The sequence below is a fragment of the Salvelinus alpinus genome, chromosome 2 (assembly GCF_045679555.1).
Source record: "Salvelinus alpinus chromosome 2, SLU_Salpinus.1, whole genome shotgun sequence".
In the NCBI taxonomy this organism is placed as follows: domain Eukaryota; kingdom Metazoa; phylum Chordata; class Actinopteri; order Salmoniformes; family Salmonidae; genus Salvelinus; species Salvelinus alpinus.
Window position 1 is genome coordinate 114065053 of NC_092087.1, and position 24594 is coordinate 114089646.

Here is a 24594-nt window from a genome sequence, read left to right on the forward strand (position 1 = left end):
TGAAAACAACTTAATTTCAACATACTTGCAGCCTAAACACATGGACGCAGTATAATAAATTGTATTAACAATCTTACATCTTACATTTCACACGTATAGCTCGGTAGCACGTCCAGGACGCACTGATTGGTGTCACCTCGTTAGTCAGTATGTGTTACACCTGTGCTGGCTTGTCCATCTCGTTAATGGGAAGGTGTTTCACCTGAGCTGGTCCAGGTTCTATTTAAAAGTGTCTGGCCCAGTGCTCCAGTTGTCTTGATAGATGTGGAGAGTCAACACCTTTTGTTGCGCTACCGTTTTGGTTTGCGTCCTGTCTCTAAGTTTGTTGTGGGTTTTTCTTTTGTTTGCCTCTTCTTGGACATATTTAGTGGGTGACTTTTATGTCCCAGTTGTTACTAGTCAACTTTCAGTGGACACTGAGAGCAAAACTGCAACATTATGTTATAATACTTTTATTGCATCAAATGGTTGTTTTATGCAACAGAATAGAGGGTTCTTAGAACTATATTGTCTGTGTGTTCTACTGAGGATGGGCCTCTGGGAGAAAACATTGACAGGAGATTTACAATGTCTTTTGGGTGATTAAAACCTAAAGAGACCGCATTCCAGAGCATGAGTTAATGTTTCTGTTCTATATGGTAACAGGGAGAGATGACCCCAGGGCCAGACCCTGGTCTCTACACAAAGAGTACTGTTTTTACAGCAGATACTGTCTGCTGAGAATTATATTATAGAATTATTATAATTATAGGTATCTTTCATCCAAATATTAATCTTGTGACCCGTTCTATACATCTGCTAGTCGTCATGTAGATTGAAAGGGGTGTATCTTGGCTATAAAAGACCTTTGTACTTTTGTCTCGTGCCTCTCAACGAATCATCTGTCAGTGATTTGTCGACCAGCCATCATTATCGTAGAGCACTCAATTGATTCACTTTATATGTGTGCGTTGTATTGACCTGCTCCCTTATTAATAAGTGAATAAAGATTTAGTTGAAGAATATCTCTGACTTGTGTGATAAGTTTGTCTCATTTGATATGAAAGAAATTAACCACATTTGGGGATGTTAATCTTCACTTGGTGATGCTCCTGACGACCTGGTAAATGGTGCACAAGGGATCCCTCAAACTTGGGATCTCGGGGAGACCACACTTTGGGAATGGAGCAGATAGACCCACCTTTGATCTGAGAGGCAGCGAGCTTAGTGGATACCAAATCTCAAACCTAGTTTAAAAAAAAAAAGAGGTGAGCGAACCACGCAAAGTGTAGTTTTTAGAAAAGCCTCGTAGGCTCTGAGTGTATATTCCTGTGTGGAGGTGTAAACAGGGCCGAGTCAGGAGGCTCTGAGTGTGTATTCCTGTGTGGAGGTGTAAACAGGGCCGAGTCAGGAGGCTCTGAGTGTGTATTCCTTTATTTTCCCAGTATTAGAAGAGTTGCTAGATTTATTGAATAAACCTTTTTCCATAAAGTTAGTGAACCAAGGTGGCTGATTAGCTGTAGATTATACGTCAGTGGCAGAATCACCTGAAAGACGCACATCGCCATCTGCTGACTGGAGTTGGTATCACAGCTGAGAAAATACTTTCAGACAAAAAGCTAAATAGCGACTGCCTCTAAAAACCACCTTTGAAAACGGGCGATGTGGCATCAGAAACATTTATTATAGTGTAAAAATGTACTACAAAGTTAATGTGAATTAATATTTGCAAAACAATTTACCAAACTTAACACATTACAAAATTGCAACATTTCTGCAGACATGTCAGACCATAATAAATAATACATTTACTTTGTATAGTGCTTTTCATGAAATTTAAAATATATAAAATAGTGATGTACAATAAAAACAACATACATTAAAAATGAATCATAGGTAAACTAACAATATTGTAGACTTGATGCTAAATACAGATTTTTCAGCTTTAGTGTGTACATCGTATCCACTTAGTTATGTTAGGAAGTTTGCCATCTTTATGACCGACCCTGGTAACTTCACCCCAACTTATCTTATCCCCAGAACACAGTAGCATAACAACATAAGTGTTTTTCTGACATTTTGGGCAAATTTATGGGCAAATGTCCCATGGGGACGTCCTCGAGGGAGTGGATGTTCTCCCCATCAAAGGCCAGCGGGATTTCACTCTCACGGTGAAATGGATTTCCACCGATGTGCAGTAAAGGAGTGAAGAGCGGTGAAATATGTCAACAAAAGTAAGAAAAGATTAATACACATACAATTAACAAAGAACATAACAAATGTTCCCATGAAGATTCAGTTTGTATTTGTAACAGTATTACTTTAGACCGTCCCCACGAGCGCGAACAAGGGACCCTCTGCACACATCAACTGCGGCCCTTGCAGAGAAAGGGGAAACACTACTTCTAGGTTTCAGAGCAAGTGACGTAACTGATTGAAACGCTGTTAGCGCGTACCCGCTAACTAGCTAGCCATTTCACATCCGTTACATATTGACAGCTATGTAGGTTGAATGTACACTTCAAATGCAGCTGTCCTACAACAGATCTGTACCTTCTTCTTGATCCCAATTGCATTGTGTCCATGTTCTGTCTTATAAGAATTTCAAAGGAAGAGAAAATGTGTCAAAGAATAGTCTTACAAGCATTAAAATATATATATATAAAATAAATATTGAAAGATAAATGGCATCGACATACAATTGATTGTAAATTAGAAGAACATATTGGAGAAAGCACTAGCCAATACAGTACTGCCATACAGTAACAGTACTGCCATACAGGCCTAATATACCATTTCAAGATATCTTTGTTCACAAATTGTTTAATTTGCTGTTTGGGGTTTTAGGCTGGGTTTCTGTACAGCACTTCGAGATATTAGCTGATGTACGAAGGGCTATATAAAATAAACTTGATTTGATTTGATTTAATATTTTATCAGGCTGACTTGAAAGATTATATGCAACATTTTGCTGCGTGGCAATACTGTGTTTGGATTCTGAAGGGCGTTTATACAAAAGAGGTAGTCTAGACACTGTATTAATACCATTATGCATTTGAATCCCATCTACAGCTTCCATCTAAGATATTAATTTCCCTCCACAAGGGGGCGGACATGTAACGTTTCCAAAATGGGACAGTATTGTACATGTAACGTTTCCAAAATGGGATAGTATTGTACATGTAACGTTTCCAAAATGGGATAGTATTGTACATGTAACGTTTCCAAAATGGGATAGTATTGTACATGTAACGTTTCCAAAATGGGATAGTATTGTCCATGTAACGTTTCCAAAATGGGATAGTATTGTCCATGTAACGTTTCCAAAATGGGATAGTATTGTCCATGTAACGTTTCCAAAATGGGATAGTATTGTCCATGTAACGTTTCCAAAATGGGATAGTATTGTCCATGTAACGTTTCCAAAATGGGATAGTATTGTCCATGTAACGTTTCCAAAATGGGATAGTATTGTCCATGTAACGTTTCCAAAATGGGATAGTATTGTCCATGTAACGTTTCCAAAATGGGATAGTATTGTCCATGTAACGTTATGCCCCCTTGTGAGTTAATAGTATTGCATGCTGTAGCAGGCTATATAAAGAGGAAGACCTCCATTGACGATTCAGTTCGTTGTAACATCGTCTGGACAGGTCACCGTCCTTAGTTAGTTAGTTAGTTAGTTAGTTAACGTTAGCTAGTTCATTATCACAAAAGTGAGAACTGCTCTAGATTGGAAACTTACGTTAATGAGTGTAAAGCCATGTTGGCTTTATGGAAACGATATACAATATATGGGAAAGAATATAGTTGAGGGAAATAATCCAAACCTAGTTCTGCCTAGTTAGGACATAACGTTAGCTAGCTAGATAACGGTACTGTACTGTAGCTCATACAACGCCGACGGTCAAACCCGGCTTTCTAATATTTACGGTAATTAGCTATAGTAACGTTATGGAAGCTATTCACAGAAAACCATTGTCTTCGTTATTCATTATTAGTATGTTATATTATAATAATAAATTATTTCGAGACATATTCATAGCCAAACATCAACCCAACTTAACCTTTTTAACTGTTGTCGCACCCAAACTTGTCACCATCGTTTTCAGTTGTAATTGTGAAGTTCCCGGAAGAAGTCCAGCAACAACGGAGGTTCCTCGATGAACCCACCTTCTAACAGATTCTTTGAAGAACCTTTTGGGGCTGTTTTTCATTGACCAAGAACCCTACGGTTCTTAGGGGATCCGAGAACAACTCCAGTTGAACCCTTCATTTTTAGAGTTGTAGTTGGCTCTATTTACTCTCAGATGCAAAACATGATGATTAGCATCAACGATCAAGTCAGCTGCTGCTGCTCCAATACAGTATGAGGTGAGACGTTGAACTGATGTTGAACTGGGCAGTCAGCTGCTGCTGCTCCAATACAGTATGAGGTGAGACGGTGAACTGATGTTGAACTAGGCAGTCAGCTGCTGCTGCTTCAATAGAGTATGAGGTGAGACGGTGAACTGATGTTGAACTGGGCAGTCAGCTGCTGCTGCTCCAATACAGTATGAGGTGAGACGGTGAACTGATGTTGAACTAGGCAGTCAGCTGCTGCTGCTCCAATACAGTATGAGGTGAGAAGGTGAACTGATGTTGAACCGGGCAGTCAGCTGCTGCTGCTCCAATACAGTATGAGGTGAGACGGTGAACTGATGTTGAACCGGGCAGTCAGCTGCTGCTGCTCCAATACAGTATGAGGTGAGACGGTGAACTGATGTTGAACCGGGCAGTCAGCTGCTGCTGCTCCAATACAGTATGAGGTGAGATGGTGAACTGACGTTGAACCGGGCAGTCAGCTGCTGCTGCTCCAATACAGTATGAGGTGAGACCGTGAACTGACGTTGATCTGGGCAGTCAGCTGCTGCTGCTCCAATACAGTATGAGGTGAGACGGTGAACTGACGGTGAACCGGGCAGTCAGCTGCTGCTGCTCCAATACAGTATGAGGTGAGATGGTGAACTGACGTTGAACTGGGCAGTCAGTCATTCATTCTGTACTATGAGTCTGGTCTAACATTGTTACTGCACATTGTGGTGGAAATTCTAACCAATCAGGAAAGACTTTATCATTTCTTCAAACTATCAACCTTTATTTGATAAGAATTGCAATAATGTAGCTGGTCAGCCCTACACTCTGAGGTGGAAGGCCGAGAGCTCGATGACACAAGGAGTTCAGAAGCCTTATATAGTCAAACTATCTTGTGCATATAGAAAACACGTGATCTTGGTATGTGTCCGTGTGTGGAGAACGAGACACAGACTAACTGTGAATTGGTCGTCTCATTCTGTAGCAACAGCTAGTTATTCTAGTTTTCCAGTGAGGTGTCAAAACAACAGGAAATCACTCTAGACACAGTTCCTCTGAAGTAGATCAACGATTCCCTGAATTTTGGCAAGCAAGCGCCTTTGGCCTGTCTGCCCAGAGGGTGTGTCTAGAACTAGTCTAGAGATAAATCAGATCCAGCCTGAACTGTGTGATGTAGTAGGGAGTTGTAGTTTCTCTAGAGATAAATCAGATCCAGACTGAACTGTGTGATGTAGTAGGGAGTTGTAGTTTCTCTAGAGATAAATCAGACCCAGACTGAACTGTGTGATGTAGTAGGGGGTTGTAGTTTCTCTAGAGATAAATCAGATCCAGACTGAACTGTGTGATGTAGTAGGGAGTTGTAGTTTCTCTAGAGATCAATCAGACCCAGACTGAACTGTGTGATGTAGTAGGGAGATGTAGTTTCCAACAGGCCAATATTCAACATAGTTTAGCTCATAAAACGTAATTAACTACAATGACCATAATCCATTGCGTGCCTACTTGTCTTGTCTAGCATTTCACTACAATAACATCTGACTGTGACCTATAACATTTGATTTATGAAGGTAATGTGTGTAAAATGTACTTTTCCCCACATCTCTTTATATTGCTTATGCATATTCGGTGGCCTGACTGCGTCAAAGGCCCATCCTGGTAGATCTGAACCTAATGCAGCTTGGAGTGATCGGATGACAGAAGTCACATTTAGGTGCCAGGTGTAACTGAGGCCATAGATGCATCATATCCATTACTTTGAGTGTTTTATATAATATAACTAAATGTGTTTCTTTCTGTGTTGCAGGGGCAGTCATGAAATGGAACAGCAAGGCCACAGAACATGACATAATAAGCAGAGCTGTGGGAGACCACCTCAAGCCCCTGGTAGAGCCGGGGGTGGTGTTTACCACTCCACCACACCTTCAGCAGGCAGGAAAAGTGATACTGTTTTTCATACTAAGATGGACCAAGAGTCTGTTGATTGGTCAGTCATTGGATTCATTTGTTGAAATCAAATCAAGCTTTATTTATACAGCACATTTCAGACATGGATGCAACACAATGGCTTCTCAGGAAAAAACAATGAAAATAAACAGGAATATTTAGTACACAAACATAAGAGGATAAAAAACAATAATACCAACTTAAAGACTAATGAGCATCCTAAGGAAATGCCATTGATTAAAATATAAAAATATCCAATCCAAAAATATAAGCTTGTTTTTTAAGATGGGCTCTGAAAGTCACTATGGGGTGTCCAATGAAAGTTGACTAGTAACAACAACTGGGACCTCAAAGACACCCACTAAATCTGCCCAAGAAGAGGCAAATTGATTGATTAAGATGTTAATATATTCAACCCAAAATATAACTTGTTTTTTAGGAGGGGCTCTGATAGACACTATGGAGGTGTCCAGTCATTATGGGGTGGCCAATGAAAGTTGACTAGTGTTAGGAATTTTGTTAATAAATAATTAAAACAATTTCTAGCTTTAGATAAAACTATAACTAATTGAACTCTGCACGCCTGGTGAAAAGAGATTTGTGTTGTGGGTCATAAAATAAGCAGAAAGGGTCGTTAAACTATGGTTGAACTGACCCAACTGGCCCTGAGGTGTTTAGATAAGGCTGTGGGTAACTTTTTAGGTCTTCCATTATCTTGAGTTGTCTGCTAAAGTGGTAATAAATTATAGTGAGCCTTCAGGAGAATAGATTATATTGTGTCATGTGTGTGCGCTGGGAAGTTGTAATGAACTTTTGAACCTGTTTTCTATTAGTCAGGACAAGGAGACTTATTCTGTAACCTATGACGTCATATATTGTATATAAACCTGTTGTTTATGATCAAATGGTAGCGTGCTCCGAGAGTAAACACTATTATCTAATTTTAATAAGACTGTATCCTGTCTAATTTATGTTAATAAGTATCTTACAAACAACAACTAGTAACAAGAACTGGGACATAAAAGACACCCACCATGAGACCCACTAAATTTGCCCAAGAAGAGGCAAACAAAAGAAAAACCCACAACAAACTTAAAGACAGAAAGTGGAACAACTAAAGGTGTTGACTCTCCACATCTATCAAGACAACTGGAGCACTGGGCCAGACACTCTTAAATAGAACCTGGACCAGCTCAGGTGAAACACCTTCCCACTAACGAGATGGACAAGCCAGCACAGGTGTAACACATACAGACTAACGAGGTGACACCAATCAGTGCACCCTACATGCTAACGAGCTATACGTGCTGATATCCAACCTCAAAACATAAATGGAAAAACCAAAGACTGTAACACCTTCCCCCTTAAGACAACAAATATATCCTATATTTTTGTTGGACAACAGAAAACAATTTCCATTTCACATTATCAACTACAATGCTTCACCAATACAATATAAACATGGTGTCTACTGGCTGTCAACAATTAAAAACAAGAAAAAATATATAATTTTTTCCCACAAGCTTCTAGAACTCTCGTCCACTTGGAACGAGCCCAAACAAAACTCATCTCCAATACGGAAAACCGTGCAGTCAAAATAAATTGTGATCCATGGCAACTCACTGGCTAAACGCAAAACACAAATCTTTTTGACTGCCCACCCTTGAGATAATCAGCAACCAAGTTGTCCTTACCACACGGACATGTCTGATTTCAAGAGGAAACTCCTGCGATATCCGTAGTAACTTTCCACCTCACTGCGGAGCTTCTCTCTCTTTTCAGGGTTCACTCGATAGGCATGTTGTTGGATCGGGGCCCCCAATGTCATACTCTAGTACATTTGGGTTGGCACATCTGAGAATGAATCCTGATATTCTAAAAGCAGGGCAACATTGTCAATATAATTGTACCAAACAATTGTCAGTTGGTTGCATGAATAAATATCATTACTAAATGCTACATGAAATGTAAATATGAAATATTTGATTGCATAGTCATATTTTCAACGTCTTTTCAATGACATTTTGCTAGGTGGGATAGCCCAATGTCAAAACACAGTTTTAAAGTGTCAAAATCAATAACCAATTTGCAGAAACAGTTTGGGATAAATTGAAAACCTAAACATAACATGTGCTATTTACACAAACATCTGCCACAATAATCGTTTAAAAAAAAGCACCTTATAAATTGCACAAGCACCAAAAATGCTGCTGTTTTGACAAGTAATCACTGATCACTGATATCGATTAGGGGGAAATCAGGTTGTAGGTGCTGTTGAAACTGTCAACTAAAAAAACACATGGAAATGGGAGATATCTTTTATCTCACTGATTAGAGGACAACATGCAGAAGACAGTCAGCTACATTCTGGAGTGACGCATTTAAATTTAGGGGTCGCTAAACAAAGGAACGCAACACTTATTTGTCATCACTCATCGATATAATGCTAAAATCATTTGTGCGAGAGGAGGGAGATGAGGTTGCACGTCCTGTTAAAACTAACAGCTCAAAAACCACCCGAATCTGGGAATAATGTGTACATCCCTGGTTAGAGGACAATTTGTAGAAAACAGCTTGCTACATTTTGAAGTGTTGCATTTTTATTCAAGTGGGTCACCAACGTGGTAAGTTTAACAACTCTTTTTGTTACTGACTTTGTTAAATCACATAAATAGTACTCTTCCAATTCAGAGCCTGGTTTTTCCCCCTGAGGCTAATATCCATATCATGTTGAAATCAATAGAACAGGGGACAAACATTTAGGGTTCTACATTGTGACATCATTAAAATACTCCTTCTACATTGGTAAAAATATTCTACATTGTGACATCATTTCATTGATATCATGAAACAACCCCATGTATTTTATGATGTTTGATCAGATATCTTTTATCAGAGTATCTCTTCCCACATTGATTACAGCTATGCGGTTTCTCTCCTGTGTGTGTTCTCTGGTGTACAGTCAGTTCCCCAGATGTAACAAAACTCTTCCCACATTGACGGCAGCTATAAGGTTTCTCTCCTGTGTGTGTTCTCTGGTGTATCTTCAGTCCCCCAGATTGAACAAAACTCTTCCCACATTGAGAACAGCTAAAAGGTTTCTCTCCTGTGTGTATTCTCTGGTGAAGAGTCAGACTGCTAGACCCAGTAAAACTCTTCCCACATTCATCACAGCTATATGGGTTCTCTCCTGTGTGTGTTTTCTGGTGTGATATCAGGCTACTTAGCTTAGTAAAACTCTTCCCACATTGATCACGGATATAAGATTTCTCTCCTGTGTGTGTCCTCTGGTGTAATATCAGGCTGCTTGAATGAGTCAAACTCTTCCCACAATGAGTACAGCTATAACGTTTCTCTCCTGTGTGTGTTCTCTGGTGACGAGTCAGATTGCTCGACCTAGCAAAACTCTTCCCACATTCATCACAGCTGTATAGTTTCTCTCCCGTGTGTATTCTCCGGTGTGATATCAGGGTGCTTACGTGAGTAAAACTCTTCCCACATTGATCACAGCTATAAGGTTTCTCTCCTGTGTGTATTCTCTGGTGTGATATCAGGTTGCTTAGCTGAATAAAACTCTTCCCACATTGATCACAGCTATAAGATTTATCTCCTGTGTGTGTTCTCTGGTGCACTGTCAGCTCTCCAGATTGGCCAAAACTCTTCCCACAGTGATCACAGCTAAAAGGTTTATCTCCTGTGTGTATTCTCTGGTGTTGAGTCAGATGGTCAGATCGACTAAAACTCTTCCCACATTGATCACAGCTATAAGGTTTCTCTCCTGTGTGTGTTCTCTGGTGCACTGTCAGCTCTCCAGATCGGCCAAAACTCTTCCCACATTGATCACAGCTATAAGGTTTCTCTCCTGTGTGTATTCTCTGGTGTACAATAAGATGGCCAGATGTAGTAAAACTCTTCCCACATTGAACACAGCTATAAGGTTTCTCTCCTGTGTGTGTTCTCTGATGAATTTTAATGCCTGCTGAAGAGGTGAATCTCTTCCCACAGTCAGAGCGGTGAATTATCTTCCCTGTGGGTCTCTGCAGGTGTTTCTTGAGGAGTTCTGATCTGGAGAAACTCTTCTCTGCCTCTTCAGCATCATGAGGTTGTTGAGGCTCCCCAAAGGATCCACGATAGTCACGTCTCTCTCCTGTGTGAATGACAAAGTTAGACAGATGGTTAAAGGCCCACAACAGCAGAAATCCACTATAAAAGGTGATGCCAACAGCGTAGCCATGATGTTGTACAACAATTGACGCCTGTAATGAATGTAATGATTATTTGACATTTGTCTTAAAATGAGCAAGAATAGTTATATATTGTCTTGTTTTCACATTAGTAGTAACATCTAAGATTGTAGACTAGAAATAAGTTATTCATGTTGTTGAAACTCTAAGCAGTGTGCCAGACGACTTTTGGTCTCCAATATAGGCCCCTTTCTGTGTTTGCTAAAATTGTATGTAGTATATCTGGTAATGAGGAAACCGATAGTTATGGATGTAGTATATCTGCCTGGAGCAAAAATGGTGAGCAAAGCTTTTAGTTTTTCACAATGTATTCTGAATGTGAATGGGGGAAAACTCAGGGGAGTAACCTCCATGTCCAGGTTGATTATGAGTACATTTCACACTACTTTGGATTATAATTGTAAGGCTCGCTTGAATGTCCTGCTTAATATAAATGTTTGCTACAGTATTAAGAATTATGTGTAATTATTGAAGAACCGCGTTAATGACAGTATACATTTGGGTGTTGATAATAAAGTTAAGATTTCTTTGTATTTCACCTTTATTTAACCAGGTAGGCCAGTCGAGAACAAGTTCTCATTTACAACTGCGACCTGGCCAAGATAAAGCAAAGCAGTGCAACAAAAAAACAACAGAGTTACATACACTTGGGATAAACAAACGTACAGTCAATAACACAATAGAAAGTCTATATACAGTGTGTGCAAATGGAGTAAGGAGGTAAGGCAATAAATAGGCCATAGTAGAGAAGTAATTACAAATTAACACTGGAGTGATAGATGTGCAGATGATGATGTGCAAGTAGAAATACTGGTGTGCAAAAGAGCAAAAAAAGTTTAAAAAAACATGGGGATGAGGTAGGTAGTTGGATGGGCTATTTACAGATGGGCTGTGTACAGCTGCAGCGATCGGTAAGCTGCTCAGATAGCTGATGCTTAAAGTTAGTGAGGGAGAGTCTCCAGCTTCAGTGATTTTTGCAAATCGTTCCAGTCATTGGCAGCAGAGAACTGGAAGGAAAGGCGGCCAAAATAGGTGTTGGCTTTGGGGATGACCAGTGAGATATACTTCCTGGAGCACGTGCTACGGGTGGGTGTTGCTATGGTGACCAGTGAGCTGAGTTAAGGCGGGGCTTTACCTAGCAAAGACTTATAGATGACCTGGAGCCAGTGGGTTTGGAGACGAATATGTAGCGAGGGCCAGCCGACGAGAGCAGTGGTATATGGGGCTTTGGTGACAAAACGGATGGCACTGTGATAGACTGCATCCAGTTTGCTGTGTAGAGTGTTGGAGGCTATTTTGAAAATTACATCACCGAAGTCAAGGATCGGTAGGATAGTCAGTTTTACGAGGGTATGTTTGGCAGTGTGAGTGAAGGAGGCTTTGTTGCGAAATAGGAAGCCAAATCTAGATTTAATTTTGGAAATGCTTAATATTAGTCTGGAAGGAGAGTTTACAGTCTAGCAAGACACCTAGGTATTTATAGTTGTCCACATATTCTAAGTCAGAACCGTCCAGAGTAGTCATGCTGGACGGGCGGGTACGGGCAGCGATCGGTTGAAGGGCATACATTTAGTTTTACTAGCGTTTAAGAGCAGTTGGAGGCCACGGAAGGAGTGTTGTATGGCATTGAAGCTCGTTTGGAGGTTTGTTAACCTTTATGGGATAGGGGGCAGCATTTTCACTTTTGGATGAATAGCGTGCCCAGAGTGAACTGCCTCCTACTCTGTCCCAGATGCTAATATATGCATATTATTATTAGTATTGGATAGAAAACACTCATATGTCCAAATAGCCACTTGTTGTTAGCGTGTTCAGCCCAGTAATCCATCTTCATGAGACGCAGGCACATCGTCCAGACAAAAACTCGAGAAGTTCCGTTACAGTCCTTTAGAAACATGTAAAACGATGTATGGAATCAATCTTTAGGATGTTTTTAACCTTTAGGGGCCACGGGTGCCGCTAGCGGCACTCCTCCCACATTCCACTGAAAAGGCAGAGCGGCAAATTAAAAAAAAACATTTTTTTAAAATATTTAACTTTCACACATTAACAAGTCCAATACAGCATATGAAAAGGTACACATCTTGTGAATCAAGCCAACATGTCCGATTTTTAAAATGTTTTACAGGGAAGACAAAATATGTAAATCTATTACACCACTTTTCTACCTCCATCAGTGTTTTACTCCATCACCAGCTATCACTAATTCGACCAAATAAAGATATATATATAGCCACTAACCAAGAAACAACTTCATAAGATGACAGTCTGATAACATATTTATTGTATAGCATATGTTTTTTTTTTTAAATGTGCATATTTATGGTATAAATCATAAATTACATTTCAGCTACAATCAGAAATTGCACCGAAAGCAGCCATAACATTTACAGACACCAACGTCAAATAACTAATTACTCATCATAAAACATATCTGAGAAATACATACTGTGCAGCAATTGAAAGACAGGATTCTTGTGATTCCAGACAATATTTCAGATTTATTAAATGTTTTATAGCGAAAACAAAATGTAGCGCTAAATTAGCATAGCCACGCCAGCCAGAACCAGCTGGGCGCCCACGACCAGTTCACATGCACACCGATATATGAAAAAGCATTATAAATTGGATCTTACTTTTGCTGAAATTTCATCAGAATGTTGATCAAGATGTCCTTAGTCCAGATGAGTCGTTCATTACATTCAGAATGGTACCTTTCCCACTTCATTTAGCATGGGTACTAGTCGCGTGGCACGGATCTCTCCAAGTAAACAAAGTCACACGACGGAACACGACAAAACTCCCTAAAAAATTCAAATAATCTGATTAAACTATATTGAAAAAACATACATTACGATGATATGGTCTCATTTATCAAATCAAATCCGAGCCGGAGATAGTTGACATCCGAAACGGCAGCAAAACAAAACACAATCTCTCTTCAAAGTCGCACACTTCAGACTTCCGGAAATGGACGGTCACGTCAAAGAAATAGGTCTTATTTCACGTCAGAACAAGATAAACACAAAATTTCTCCTCTGACGTCCTCTTGACACCCAGAGGAAGGCGTGTGAGGTGTGTTTCGGGTCATAGGTGGCATGACCATGTATAGGCAGAGCGTTGAAGCGAGCATAGACATCTTGCATTCTACTTCCTGCTCAGGGAAAGTGCTGCCAAATGACTTGTGTTCAACTCAGAGAAAAAATTCAAACGTTTTTAGAAACTAGAGGTTGTTTTCTATCCAATGGTACTAAAAATATGCATATTGTACTAGCAAGAATTGAGTACGAGGCCGTTTAAAAATCATACGATTTTCAGCAAAAGTGAAAATATCACCCCTTGTCCCCAACAGGTTAACTTCTTGGTGACAGGAGGGCAGTATTGAGTAGCTTGGATGAATAAGGTGCCCAGAGTAAACTGCCTGCTACTCTGTCCCAGATGCTAATATATGCATATTATTACTAGTATTGGATAGAAAACACTCTGAAGTTTCTAAAACTGTTTGAATGATGTCTGTGAGTATAACAGAACTCATATGGCAGGCAAAAACCTGAGACAAATCCAACCAGGAAGTGGGAAATCTGAGGTTTGTAGTTTTTTAAAGCTTGGCTTACCGAATACACATTGAGATATGGATAAAGTTGCACTTCCTACGGCTTCCACTAGATGTCAACCGTCTTTAGAAACTTGAATGAGGCTTCTACTATAAAGGAGGGGCTCATGAGACCTCTTTGAGTCAGTGGTCTGGCAGAGTGCCTTGGTCTCATGACGCGCACTCCCGACAGAGTTACCTCTAGTTCCAGTGCTTTTCTTCAGACAAAGGAATTCTCCGGTTGGAACATTATTGATGTTTTATGTTAAGTGTCCAAAGTGTCCAAAGAAAGGCCAGATGTATACAGAATGGTGTCGTCTGCATAAAGGTGGATCAAGGAATCACCCGCAGCAAGAGCAACATCGTTGGTATATACAGAGAAAAGAGTTAGCCCGAGAATTGAACCCTGTGGTACCCCCATAGAGACTGCCAGAAGTCCATACAACAGGCCCTCCGATTTGACACACTGAACTCTATCTGAGAAGTAGTTGGTGAACCAGGCGAGTCAGTCATTTGAGAAACCAAGGCTATTGAGTCTGCCGATAAGAATACGGTGATTGACAGAGTCGAAAGCCTTGGCCAGGTTGATGAAGACAGTGACAGAGTACTGTCTTTTATTGATGGCGGTTATGATATTGTTTAGTACCTTGAGTGTGGATGAGGTGCACCCGTGACCAGCTCGGAAACCGGATTGCACAGCGGAGAAGGTACGGACAGATTCGAAATGGTCAGTGATCTGTTTGTTAACTTGGCTTTCGGAGACTTTAGAAAGGAAGGACAGGATGGATATAGGTATGTAACAGTTTGGGTATAGAGTGTCACCCCCTTTGAAGAGGTTGAACAGACTAGTAATCAGGGTTGCAACAAAGGCGGCGGATAATTTTAGAAAGAGGGTCCAGATTGTCTAGCCCAACTGATTTGTATGGGTCCAGGTTTTACAGCTCTTTCAGAACATCAACTATCTGGATTTGGGTGAAGGAGAAGCTGGGGAGGCTTGGGCAAGTAGCTGCGGGGGAGCTGTTGGCTGGGGTTGGGGTAGCCAGGAGGAAAGCATGGCCAGCCGTAGAGAAATGCTTATTGAAATTATCGATTATCGTGGATTTATCGGTGGTGACAGTGTTTCCTAGCCTCAGTGCAGTGGGCAGCTGGGAGGAGGTGCTCTTATTCTCCATGGACTTTACAGTGTCCCAGAACTTTTTGGACTGACTGTGTGTATTGGTTCCTGACTTCTCTGAAAAGTTGCATATCGCGGGGACTATTCGATGCTAGTGCAGTACGCACTATGTTTTTGTGCTGGTTTTTGTGCAGTCAGGGCAGTCAGGTCTGGGCAGTCAGGTCTGGAGTGAACCAAGGGCTATATCTGTTCTTAGTTCTACATTTTTTGAAAGGGGCATGCTCATTTAAGGTGGTGAGGAAATCACTTTTAAAGAACAACCAGATATCCTCTACTGACGGGATGAGGTCAATATCCTTCCAGGATACCCGGGCCAGGTCGATTAGAAAGGCCTGCTCGCAGAAGTGTTTTAGGGAGCGTTTGACAGTGATGAGGGGTGGTCTTTTGACCGCGAACCCATAACGGATGCAGACAATGAGGCAGTGATCTTTGAGATCCTGATTGAAAACAGCAGAGGTGTATTTGGAGGGCAAGTTGGTCAGGATAATATCTATGAGGGTGCCCATGTTTACAGATTTAGGGTTGTACCTGGTGGGTTCCTTGATAATTTGTGTGAGATTGAGGGCATCTAGCTTGGATTGTAGGAAGGCCAGGGTGTTAAGCATATCCCAGTTTAGGTCACCTAACAAAACTAACTCTGAAGATAGATGGGGGGGCAATCAATTCACATATGGTGTCCAGGGCACAGCTGGGAGCTGAGGGGGGTCTACAACAGGCGGCAACAGTGAGAGACATTTCAGGAGAGATTCATTTTTTAAATTAGAAGCTCGAACTGTTTGGGCATAGACCTGGAAAGTATGAAAGAACTTTACAGGCCATCTCTGCAGTAGATTGCAACTCCTCCCCCTTTGGCAGTTCTATCTTGACGGAGAATGTTGTCGTTCGGGATGGACATTTCCGAATTTTTGATAGCCTTCCAAAGCCAGGATTCAGACACGGCAAGGACATCAAGGTTGGCGGAGTGTGCTAAAGCAGTGAGTAAAACAAACTTAGGGAGGAGGCTTCTGATGTTAACATGCATGAAACCAAGGCTTTTACGGTTACAGAAGTCAACAAATGAGGGTGCCTGGGGACACACAGGGCCTGGGTTTACCTCCACATCACCCGAGGAACAGAGGAGTAGGATGAGGGCACGGCTAAAGGCTATCAGAACTGGTTGTCTAGTGCGTTGGGAACAGAGAATAAAAGGAGCAGATTTCTGGGCGTGGTAGGATAGATTCAAGGCATAATGTACAGACAGGGATATGGTAGAGTGTTGGTACAGTAGAGGTAAACCTAGGCATTGAGTGACGATAAGAGAGGTTGCATCTCTGGAGGCACCAGTAATGCTAGGTGAGGTCACCGCACGTGTGGGAGGTGTGACAAAAGAGTTCTCTGAGGCATGTTGAGTGGGACTAGGGGCTCCGCAGTAAAATAAAACAATGATAACTAAACAACAGTATACAAGGCATATTGACATTAGAGAGACATAAAGCGAGGCATAAAGCAATCACAGGTGTTGATTGGGAGAGCTAGCTAAGACAACAACGGGTAAGACAACAGTTAATCAGCTAAGACAACAACAACACGTAAAATGGCAATGAATGGGCAGAGAGGGTCAGTTAACTACACACAGGGCCTGAGTTCGAGGCTGGGGCTGACAGATAAACAAAATGGAGAACCATGACTAATGAACAGTCCAGCAGGCATCAGTTATGAAGCAAAGTAATCATAGGGTCCAGTGAACAGCAATATATGAACCAGGGAAGCCGCTAGGTAGTGATTACTACGCTAGCCGGGAGATGTGCCTGGCTCGAGGCTAACTGGTGCTAGCTTCGGGACAAGGGCGTCACCGACGTCTTGCAAAGGCCGGTTGAGGGCACATCTGACGGAATTGCGTCGGCAGACCAGTCGTGATGGATCGGCGGGGCTCTGTGTCGACAAAGGGTCCAGGCCAATTGGCAAAAGAGGTATTGTAGCTGGAGTAATTTTGCTAGCCGGGAGATGCACCTGGATCGAGGCTAACTGGTGCTAGCTTCGGTACAAGGGCGTTAGCCACTATACCCAATCCGGTGCAAAGGTCCAGAGCTCACGGCAGGAATCCGGTGATGTAGTGGCTTCTAGTCGTCTTCGTGAAGAGTCTGGGAGGCATCAGCTGTGTAGCCGAGTGATCATAGGGTCCACTGAGCAGGCCGGGAGATGAGCCTGGCTCAAGGCTAGCTTCGAGGCTGGGCCACTCGGTAGCAGCTAGCCAGCTGCGATTATCCGGTGTAATGGTCCAGAGCTTACGGCAGGAATACGGTGAGGTAGTGGAGAAAAACAGTCCGATATGCTCAGGGTTGATATCGCGTTGTGCAGACTGGCAGGTATTACCCAGGCTAAAGGCGGCTGGTGTCTGAGCTAAAAAAGGGAAAGGCCGCTAGCAGTGGCTAACAATGATTAATAGCTAGTAGCTAATTAGCTGGTTAGCTTCTGATGGAGGTTCTAGCTATAAGGTCTAAAAAATTGCAGATCCGTATCACATTGGGTGAGGCGGGTTTCCGAAAGGTATATGTAATTAAAAAATGGAAAAAGAGATTGAAATATATTGCAATATATACAAAAAAAGAAAACATTTGCAACAACAAACATGTCTTACTGCTACGCCATCTTGGATTACAAGATGTTAAAAACCATTGGATTTAGCAAACTGTGAAATTATTTAGTATTTCAGTACCTCGCTGGAAGCCCCGCCACAGGTGATGAGAGTGAGGCTTGGATTCATTCCTGTCATTCTTTAACTTCTTGAGGGCAGGGGGCAGCTTTTTCACTTTCGGGAAAAATAGCATGCCAAAATTCAACTGCTTGCTACTCATCCCCAGAATATAAGATATGCATATTATTAGTGGATTTGGATAGACAACACTCTGAAGTTTCTGAAATTGTTTGAATCATGTCTGTGAGAATAACAGAACTTATGTAGACCCTGAGAAAAACCCTGAGGACAAACCATTCAGAATTTGTATTTCTTTGATGTCACTGTCTTTTCAAATAGATTTTTTAGAGACACCAGATTTCTAATGGACTTGCTTGCAGTTCCTACCGCTTCCACTGGATGTCACCAGTCCTTGGAAATCGGTTGAGGTTATTCCTTTGTGTAGTGAAGAAGTAGGGCTATCGTAAATGAGGGTCACATGAAGTAAATAATTTGAGAGAGTCACGTTATGAAAAAAGTTGCGTCAGATTGTTTTATTTTTGTATTGATCCCGTCCTCAAATTGATCGATTATTAACGTTTTAAAATATCTAACGTTGTATGACAAAAGCAGTCTGAAATGTTTTGGTAAATTTTACATGTAACTTTTGATATATTTTGTAGTGACTTGGCGAAAGTTGGAAGCTGTGTTTTTCTGGATGAAACGGTCCAAATAAATTGACATTTTGGATATATATCAACGGAATTAATCGAACAAAAGGACCATTTGTGATGTTTATGGGAAATATTGGAGTGCCAACAAAAGAATTTCGTCAAAGGTAAGGTATGATTTATGTTTTATTTCTGCGTTTTGTGTCGTGCTTGCAGTGTTGAAATATGCTACTCTGTTTGTTTACTGATGTGCTATCATCAGATAATAGCATCTTATGCTTTCGCCGAAAAGCCTTTTTGAAATCTGACATGTTGGCTGGATTCACAACGAGTGTAGCTTTAATTTGGTATCTTACATGTGTGATTTAATGAAAGTCTGATTTTTATATCATGTTATTTGAATATGGCGCGCTGTATTTTCCCTGGCTATTGGCCGGTGGGACGTTTGCCAGAGAAGTTAATACCGCTCTTCACCGACACAGGAAAGGGCGGGGACAAACAGGTGTTGTACCTCGTTTCCCTCCTTCAGGGAAGTGATATTATAATCAAAGTTACACGCCCTTTCAGTCATTCAACTTCGGAAAAACATATTATGGGGAAATAAAATCATTCCCCAAAGGATACTAAATGAAACGTTCCCTGGCAGACCACCCAGACCTGACCCTACAAGATGCGTCAGTTGTCAATATATTCATTGTCTTTTGTTCGAAACACTCCTGTCAATGTTGAGTAAGGAAGCACACCTAATTACACATATAGAAGTAGGACTAGTCTACATGGCCTGCACACAAATGTAGGCCTATAAATGTGCCTATTTGGGGATGTCTGGTAGTATTTCTGATTGTCTTAACGCACCACCACTAATGAGTTGTGGAGCTTCTCAAACAAAATGATGCAGCTTCTCTAATTAATTTTTTCTTCACCTCAAACAGCAGGTAAACAAAGTCTTATTAGAATCCATTACGAATGACAATAGTTGCTCAAAGTATTTGTAAATTATTTCCAGCTCTCGCCCTTTCGATAACCACTCAGCATTAAAGGGAAAAACGTAATGCTCTGATCCAGTGGAAATGTTATAAAATACCTGATTACTTCTTATCCTTGCACAAATAGACGACAGATGTGTCTGTCCAGAACTCACTGGCGCGGGAAACTGAGGGCCCAGAATATTTTATACAACGTTGCAAGTTTCGGAGGACCCAGTTGATAGTTGATAGAATGTTTCAAGTTCGTTGTTGACAGGCCATGTGCAGCCAATGGGATTTATAGGATATTTATTTTTAAATCGGGATATTTTCTACCTGCAGGCTGCAAATGTTTTTGTTTGTTGGTTTCATGTAGGCTATTTTTACATAGTTGGCAATGGCAATAAAAGTTACTTTTAGATTTGTATAATTTTCATTTAGATAGAATGTAGATTAATCACAGATAATGATGTTGAGATAAAGACTATTATAATAATTATTACTATTATAAATGAAATGAAACTGTTCCAGTAAAATGTGAATATGAAAATCCTAACTGGCACCAGATTAGTAGAAATGGTCAGAGAAATTGGCACGAAATGGAAAAGGTTGCTGACTGCTGGTGTAGCCTATTACCAGAAACTATAGGAGCATAACGACTGCTGGTGTAGTCTATTACCAGAAACTATAGGAGCATAACGACTGCTGGTGTAGTCTATTACCAGAAACTATAGGAGCATAACGACTGCTGGTGTAGCATATTACCAGAAACTATAGGAGCATAACGACTGCTGGTGTAGCCTATTACCAGAAACTATAGGAGCAAAATGACTGCTGGTGTAGTCTATTACCAGAAACTATAGGAGCATAACGACTGCTGGTGTAGCCTATTACCAGAAACTATAGGAGCATAACGACTGCTGGTGTAGCCTATTACCAGAAACTATACGAGCATAACGACTGCAGGTGTAGTCTATTACCAGAAACTATAGGAGCATAACGACCGCTGGTGTAGCCTATTACCAGAATCTATAGGAGCATAACGACCGCTGGTGTAGCCTATTACCAGAAACTATAGGAGCATAACGACTGCTGGTGTAGCCTATGACCAGAAACTATAGGAGCATAACGACTGCTGGTGTAGCCTATGACCAGAAACTATAGGAGCATAACGACTGCTGGTGTAGCCTATTACCAGAAACTATAGGAGCATAACGACTGCTGGTGTAGCCTATTACCAGAAACTATAGGAGCATAACGACTGCTGGTGTAGCCTATGACCAGAAACTATAGGAGCATAACGACTGCTGGTGTAGCCTATTACCAGAAACTATAGGAGCATAACGACTGCTGGTGTAGCCTATTACCAGAAACTATAGGAGCATAACGACTGCTGGTGTAGCCTATTACCAGAAACTACAGGAGCATAACGACTGCTGGTGTAGCCTATTACCAGAAACTATAGGAGCATAACGACTGCTGGTGTAGTCTATTACCAGAAACTATAGGAGTATAACGACTGCTGGTGTAGCCTATTACCAGAAACTATAGGAGCATAACGACTGCTGGTGTAGCCTATTACCAGAAACTATAGGAGCATAACATCAGAATTTACGAAGGCCAGCAGCAGCGGGAGGAGTAGGCTAAAGAATACGTTTTTCTGGTGGTTAGGCTATCTTGTTTCAGAGGGGTGTCATCAGTAGCCCAGAATGACAAAGTGAAAACAGAAATACCTTATTTACTTAATTATTCAGACCCTTTGCTATCAGACTTCTTATTTTTTGGCTTTATGTAGGCTATTTTTTTTACATAGTTGGCAATAAAAGTTACTTTTAGATTTGTATAATTTCATTTAGATTTAGATGGAATGTAGATTAATCACAGAATGATTCTGAGATACTATTATCAATGAAATTAAACTGTTTCAGTAAAATGTGCAAATGAAAATCATAACTGGCACCAGATCAGTAGAAATGGTAAGATACATTTGCACTCCAAATGTAGGTTGCCGACTGCTTGTGTAGCCGATTACCAGCAACGTCAGAATGTATGAAGGACAGCAAGAGGTGGTGGTTCAGGAAGAGTTTATTCTCTTCTGGTTGGGCGATATTGATGTAATGGCATGAAAATAAACGCTGAATATTATACAATGACTTATCAACAGCTCTAACAATTTGACCCTCACAGGAAATCTTCACTGACAATTCTAGAATATACTATATAGCCTAGAAACCTGGTTAAACTATCTTTATGACATCATGGATGAATTCTGGAACATACTATATATCCTAGAAACCTGGTTAAACTATCATTATGACATCATGGATGAATTCTAGAATATACTATATATCCTAGAAACCTGGTTAAACTATCATTATGACATCATGGATGGCCAGTCCTTGTATTCATAGTGTAGTGAATTCAGGGGGTAGCCCTGGGCTGAACTCAAACCTGGGTCCAGCGACTGTCAAGCCAACACCTTATAACTGTTACACCAAGATGTCTGAACTTCTTGACGAGGTCGCTAGGTGTTGGATTACGGTTGCTACAATAGCTTTCTCTATGAATTTGAGAGTGGTTACATTTCTCCAGCCCCATCCCTCAGCTGTTTACCAAACCAAGTCTCTGGGCAGCCATTTTGTTGCTGTTTACATACTATGTTGTCCCTTTAAAAAAGCCACACAAGAATCAATCAACCAATAACAAAGCTGTAATTCCACCACTGTTTTGCTAATAAGATGATGGATGGGGGTGGAGAAATGTAACTACTTTCAAATTCATAGACAGACCTATGGATGCAAGGACGACCATCCATGATATCAACATTATAGTTTTAACCATGTTGAGGCTATACAGTGTTGATTTACATTGTTTCTAAACATTGGAGTAAAAAAAGCTTATTCTGGGTACTAATTTACATTTACATTTTAAGTCATTTAGCAGACGCTCTTATCCAGAGCGACTTACAAATTGGAAAGTTCATACATATTCATCCTGGTCCCCCCGTGGGAATTGAACCCACAACCCTGGCGTTGCAAGCGCCATGCTCTACCAACTGAGCCACACGGGACCAGACGTCATTGATACAACAGTTGAAGTAAGCTCATGAGGCATGTGTTGTGTTCTTCAAGAATCAATGGCTATAAATAAATAATTTAAAAATCAAAATATGGGATGTAGTAATTGCAGATTTCCCCTTTAACACCACACATCCTTCCAGTTCTCTGCTGCCAGTGACTGGAACGAATTTCAAAAATCGCTGAAGCTGGAGACTTATATTTCCCTCACCAACTTTAAACATCAGCTATCTGAGCAGCTAACCGATCGCTGCAGCTGTACATAGTCCTCTGTAAATAGCCCGCCCAATCTACCTACCTCATCCCCAAACTGTTTTTATTTACTTTTCTGCTCTTTTGCACACCAGTATCTCTACTTGCACATGATCATCTGCTCATTTATCACTCCAGTGTTAATCTGCTAAATTGTAATTCTTCGCTACTATGGCCTATTTATTGCCTACCTCCTCATGCCTTTTGCACACACTATATATAGACTTTCTTTTTTTCTACTGTCATTGACTTGCTTATTGTGTTATTGGCTTGTTTATTGTATGTTATTCCATGTGTAACTCTGTGTTGTTGTCTGTGTCACACTGCTTTGCTTTATCTTGGCCAGGTCGCAGTTGTAAATGTGAACTTGTTCTCAACTGGCCTACCTGGTTAAACTATCATTATGACATCATGGTCACCTGGTTAAACTATCATTATGACATCATGACATCATGGTCACCTGGTTAAACTATCATTATGACATCATGGTCACCTGGTTAAACTATCATTATGTCATCATGGTCACCTGGTTAAACTATCATTATGACATCATGGTCACCTGGTTAAATAAAAGTTATATAAAAAAACATCAGTTCAACAACTGCAGAGTTTGTGCCTCTGTTTTTAAGACAATACTTACTAGTGTTAATCAGGGAACGGTTTCTCAAAACCCTCTTATGGCTAAGTTCACCGTTAGAATCATCGGACACCTTAAGATGCGTTTGGGAAACCGGGACCAGATATCCAGTTTCCTTCTCTTCTTCCTCCTCCTTTTTCGATGTAACGGTCATCTCCCCCTCTTTCACTCTGAACGCTTCTTCCACAGTAACGGCCTCACTCTCTACTTCTTGTTTTACTGTGATATCCTCCTCTCCTTTTGCACGGGAGTAGCTTAGTGACCGCATGGTCGGGGATGTTAGCTAGCTAGGCTAATGCTAACTTAACCAGCCCGCTAACGGAATAATAACAACACCGTAAATATGAAATTAAAACGGATAATTAACTAGACGACAGAAGAGGGTTTAAAACACAGTGGCTAATAATTACGAAAGCGTCTAAAGAGCTTTATTGGTTCGTCTATTTTGTCTAGCAAGTTACCGAGGTGTCTGACTGTTGCTGCTGTTGAAAGAAGCGTTCCGTCCACTAGGTTATACGTCACAGTAGCAGCATCGCCTTAAAGTCGCAGACCGCAATCTGCTGACTGGAGTGGGCAACACAATTGAGTAAAACGTATATTTTATTTTCAGACAAAAAGTTAAAGGGTAGAAATCAAGGATGTCGCTAGAACTAAAATATTAATTAGTCCCCCCTAAATAAATCAATATCAGTCAATATATTTTTTCTGTCATTTTTTTTTTTTGTCAACCGTTCCATCTCATCTTAAACTTTTTACTATGCCGGCACTAGGACCGGGGGAGGCTCCTGCTGCACTAGTGACTGTTAGACTTTCTTCAGCAAAGATATATTAGGAGAGAGGGGTAACCCTACACAGAACTGAACTGAATCAAAGATGGCGGACAGAAATACTAGAAGAGAGGGGTACCCCTACACAGAACTGAACTGAATCAAAGATGGCGGACAGAAATACAAGAAGAGAGGAGAACCCCTACACAGAACTGAACTGAATCAAAGATGGCGGACAGAAATACTAGAAGAGAGGGGAACCACTACACAGAACTGAATCAAAGAT

General features: G+C 40.9%; 2 protein-coding genes across 2 annotated transcripts in view; one reads left to right on the plus strand and one right to left on the minus strand.

Moving 5' to 3' along the window:
* LOC139548844 (zinc finger protein 180-like) overlaps positions 1–24594 on the plus strand; it is a 274302-nt gene that overhangs the window by 170089 nt on the left and 79619 nt on the right. The window lies entirely within an intron of this gene.
* On the minus strand, positions 6334–23809 carry LOC139552441 (zinc finger protein ZFP2-like). The gene is made up of 2 exons (XM_071364195.1): positions 23613–23809; positions 6334–10545 (listed from the first exon to the last, which is right to left on the minus strand). The coding sequence occupies exons 1-2, from the start codon at positions 23807–23809 to the stop codon at positions 9120–9122; spliced, it is 1623 nt and encodes a 540-aa protein (XP_071220296.1). The 3' UTR covers positions 6334–9119.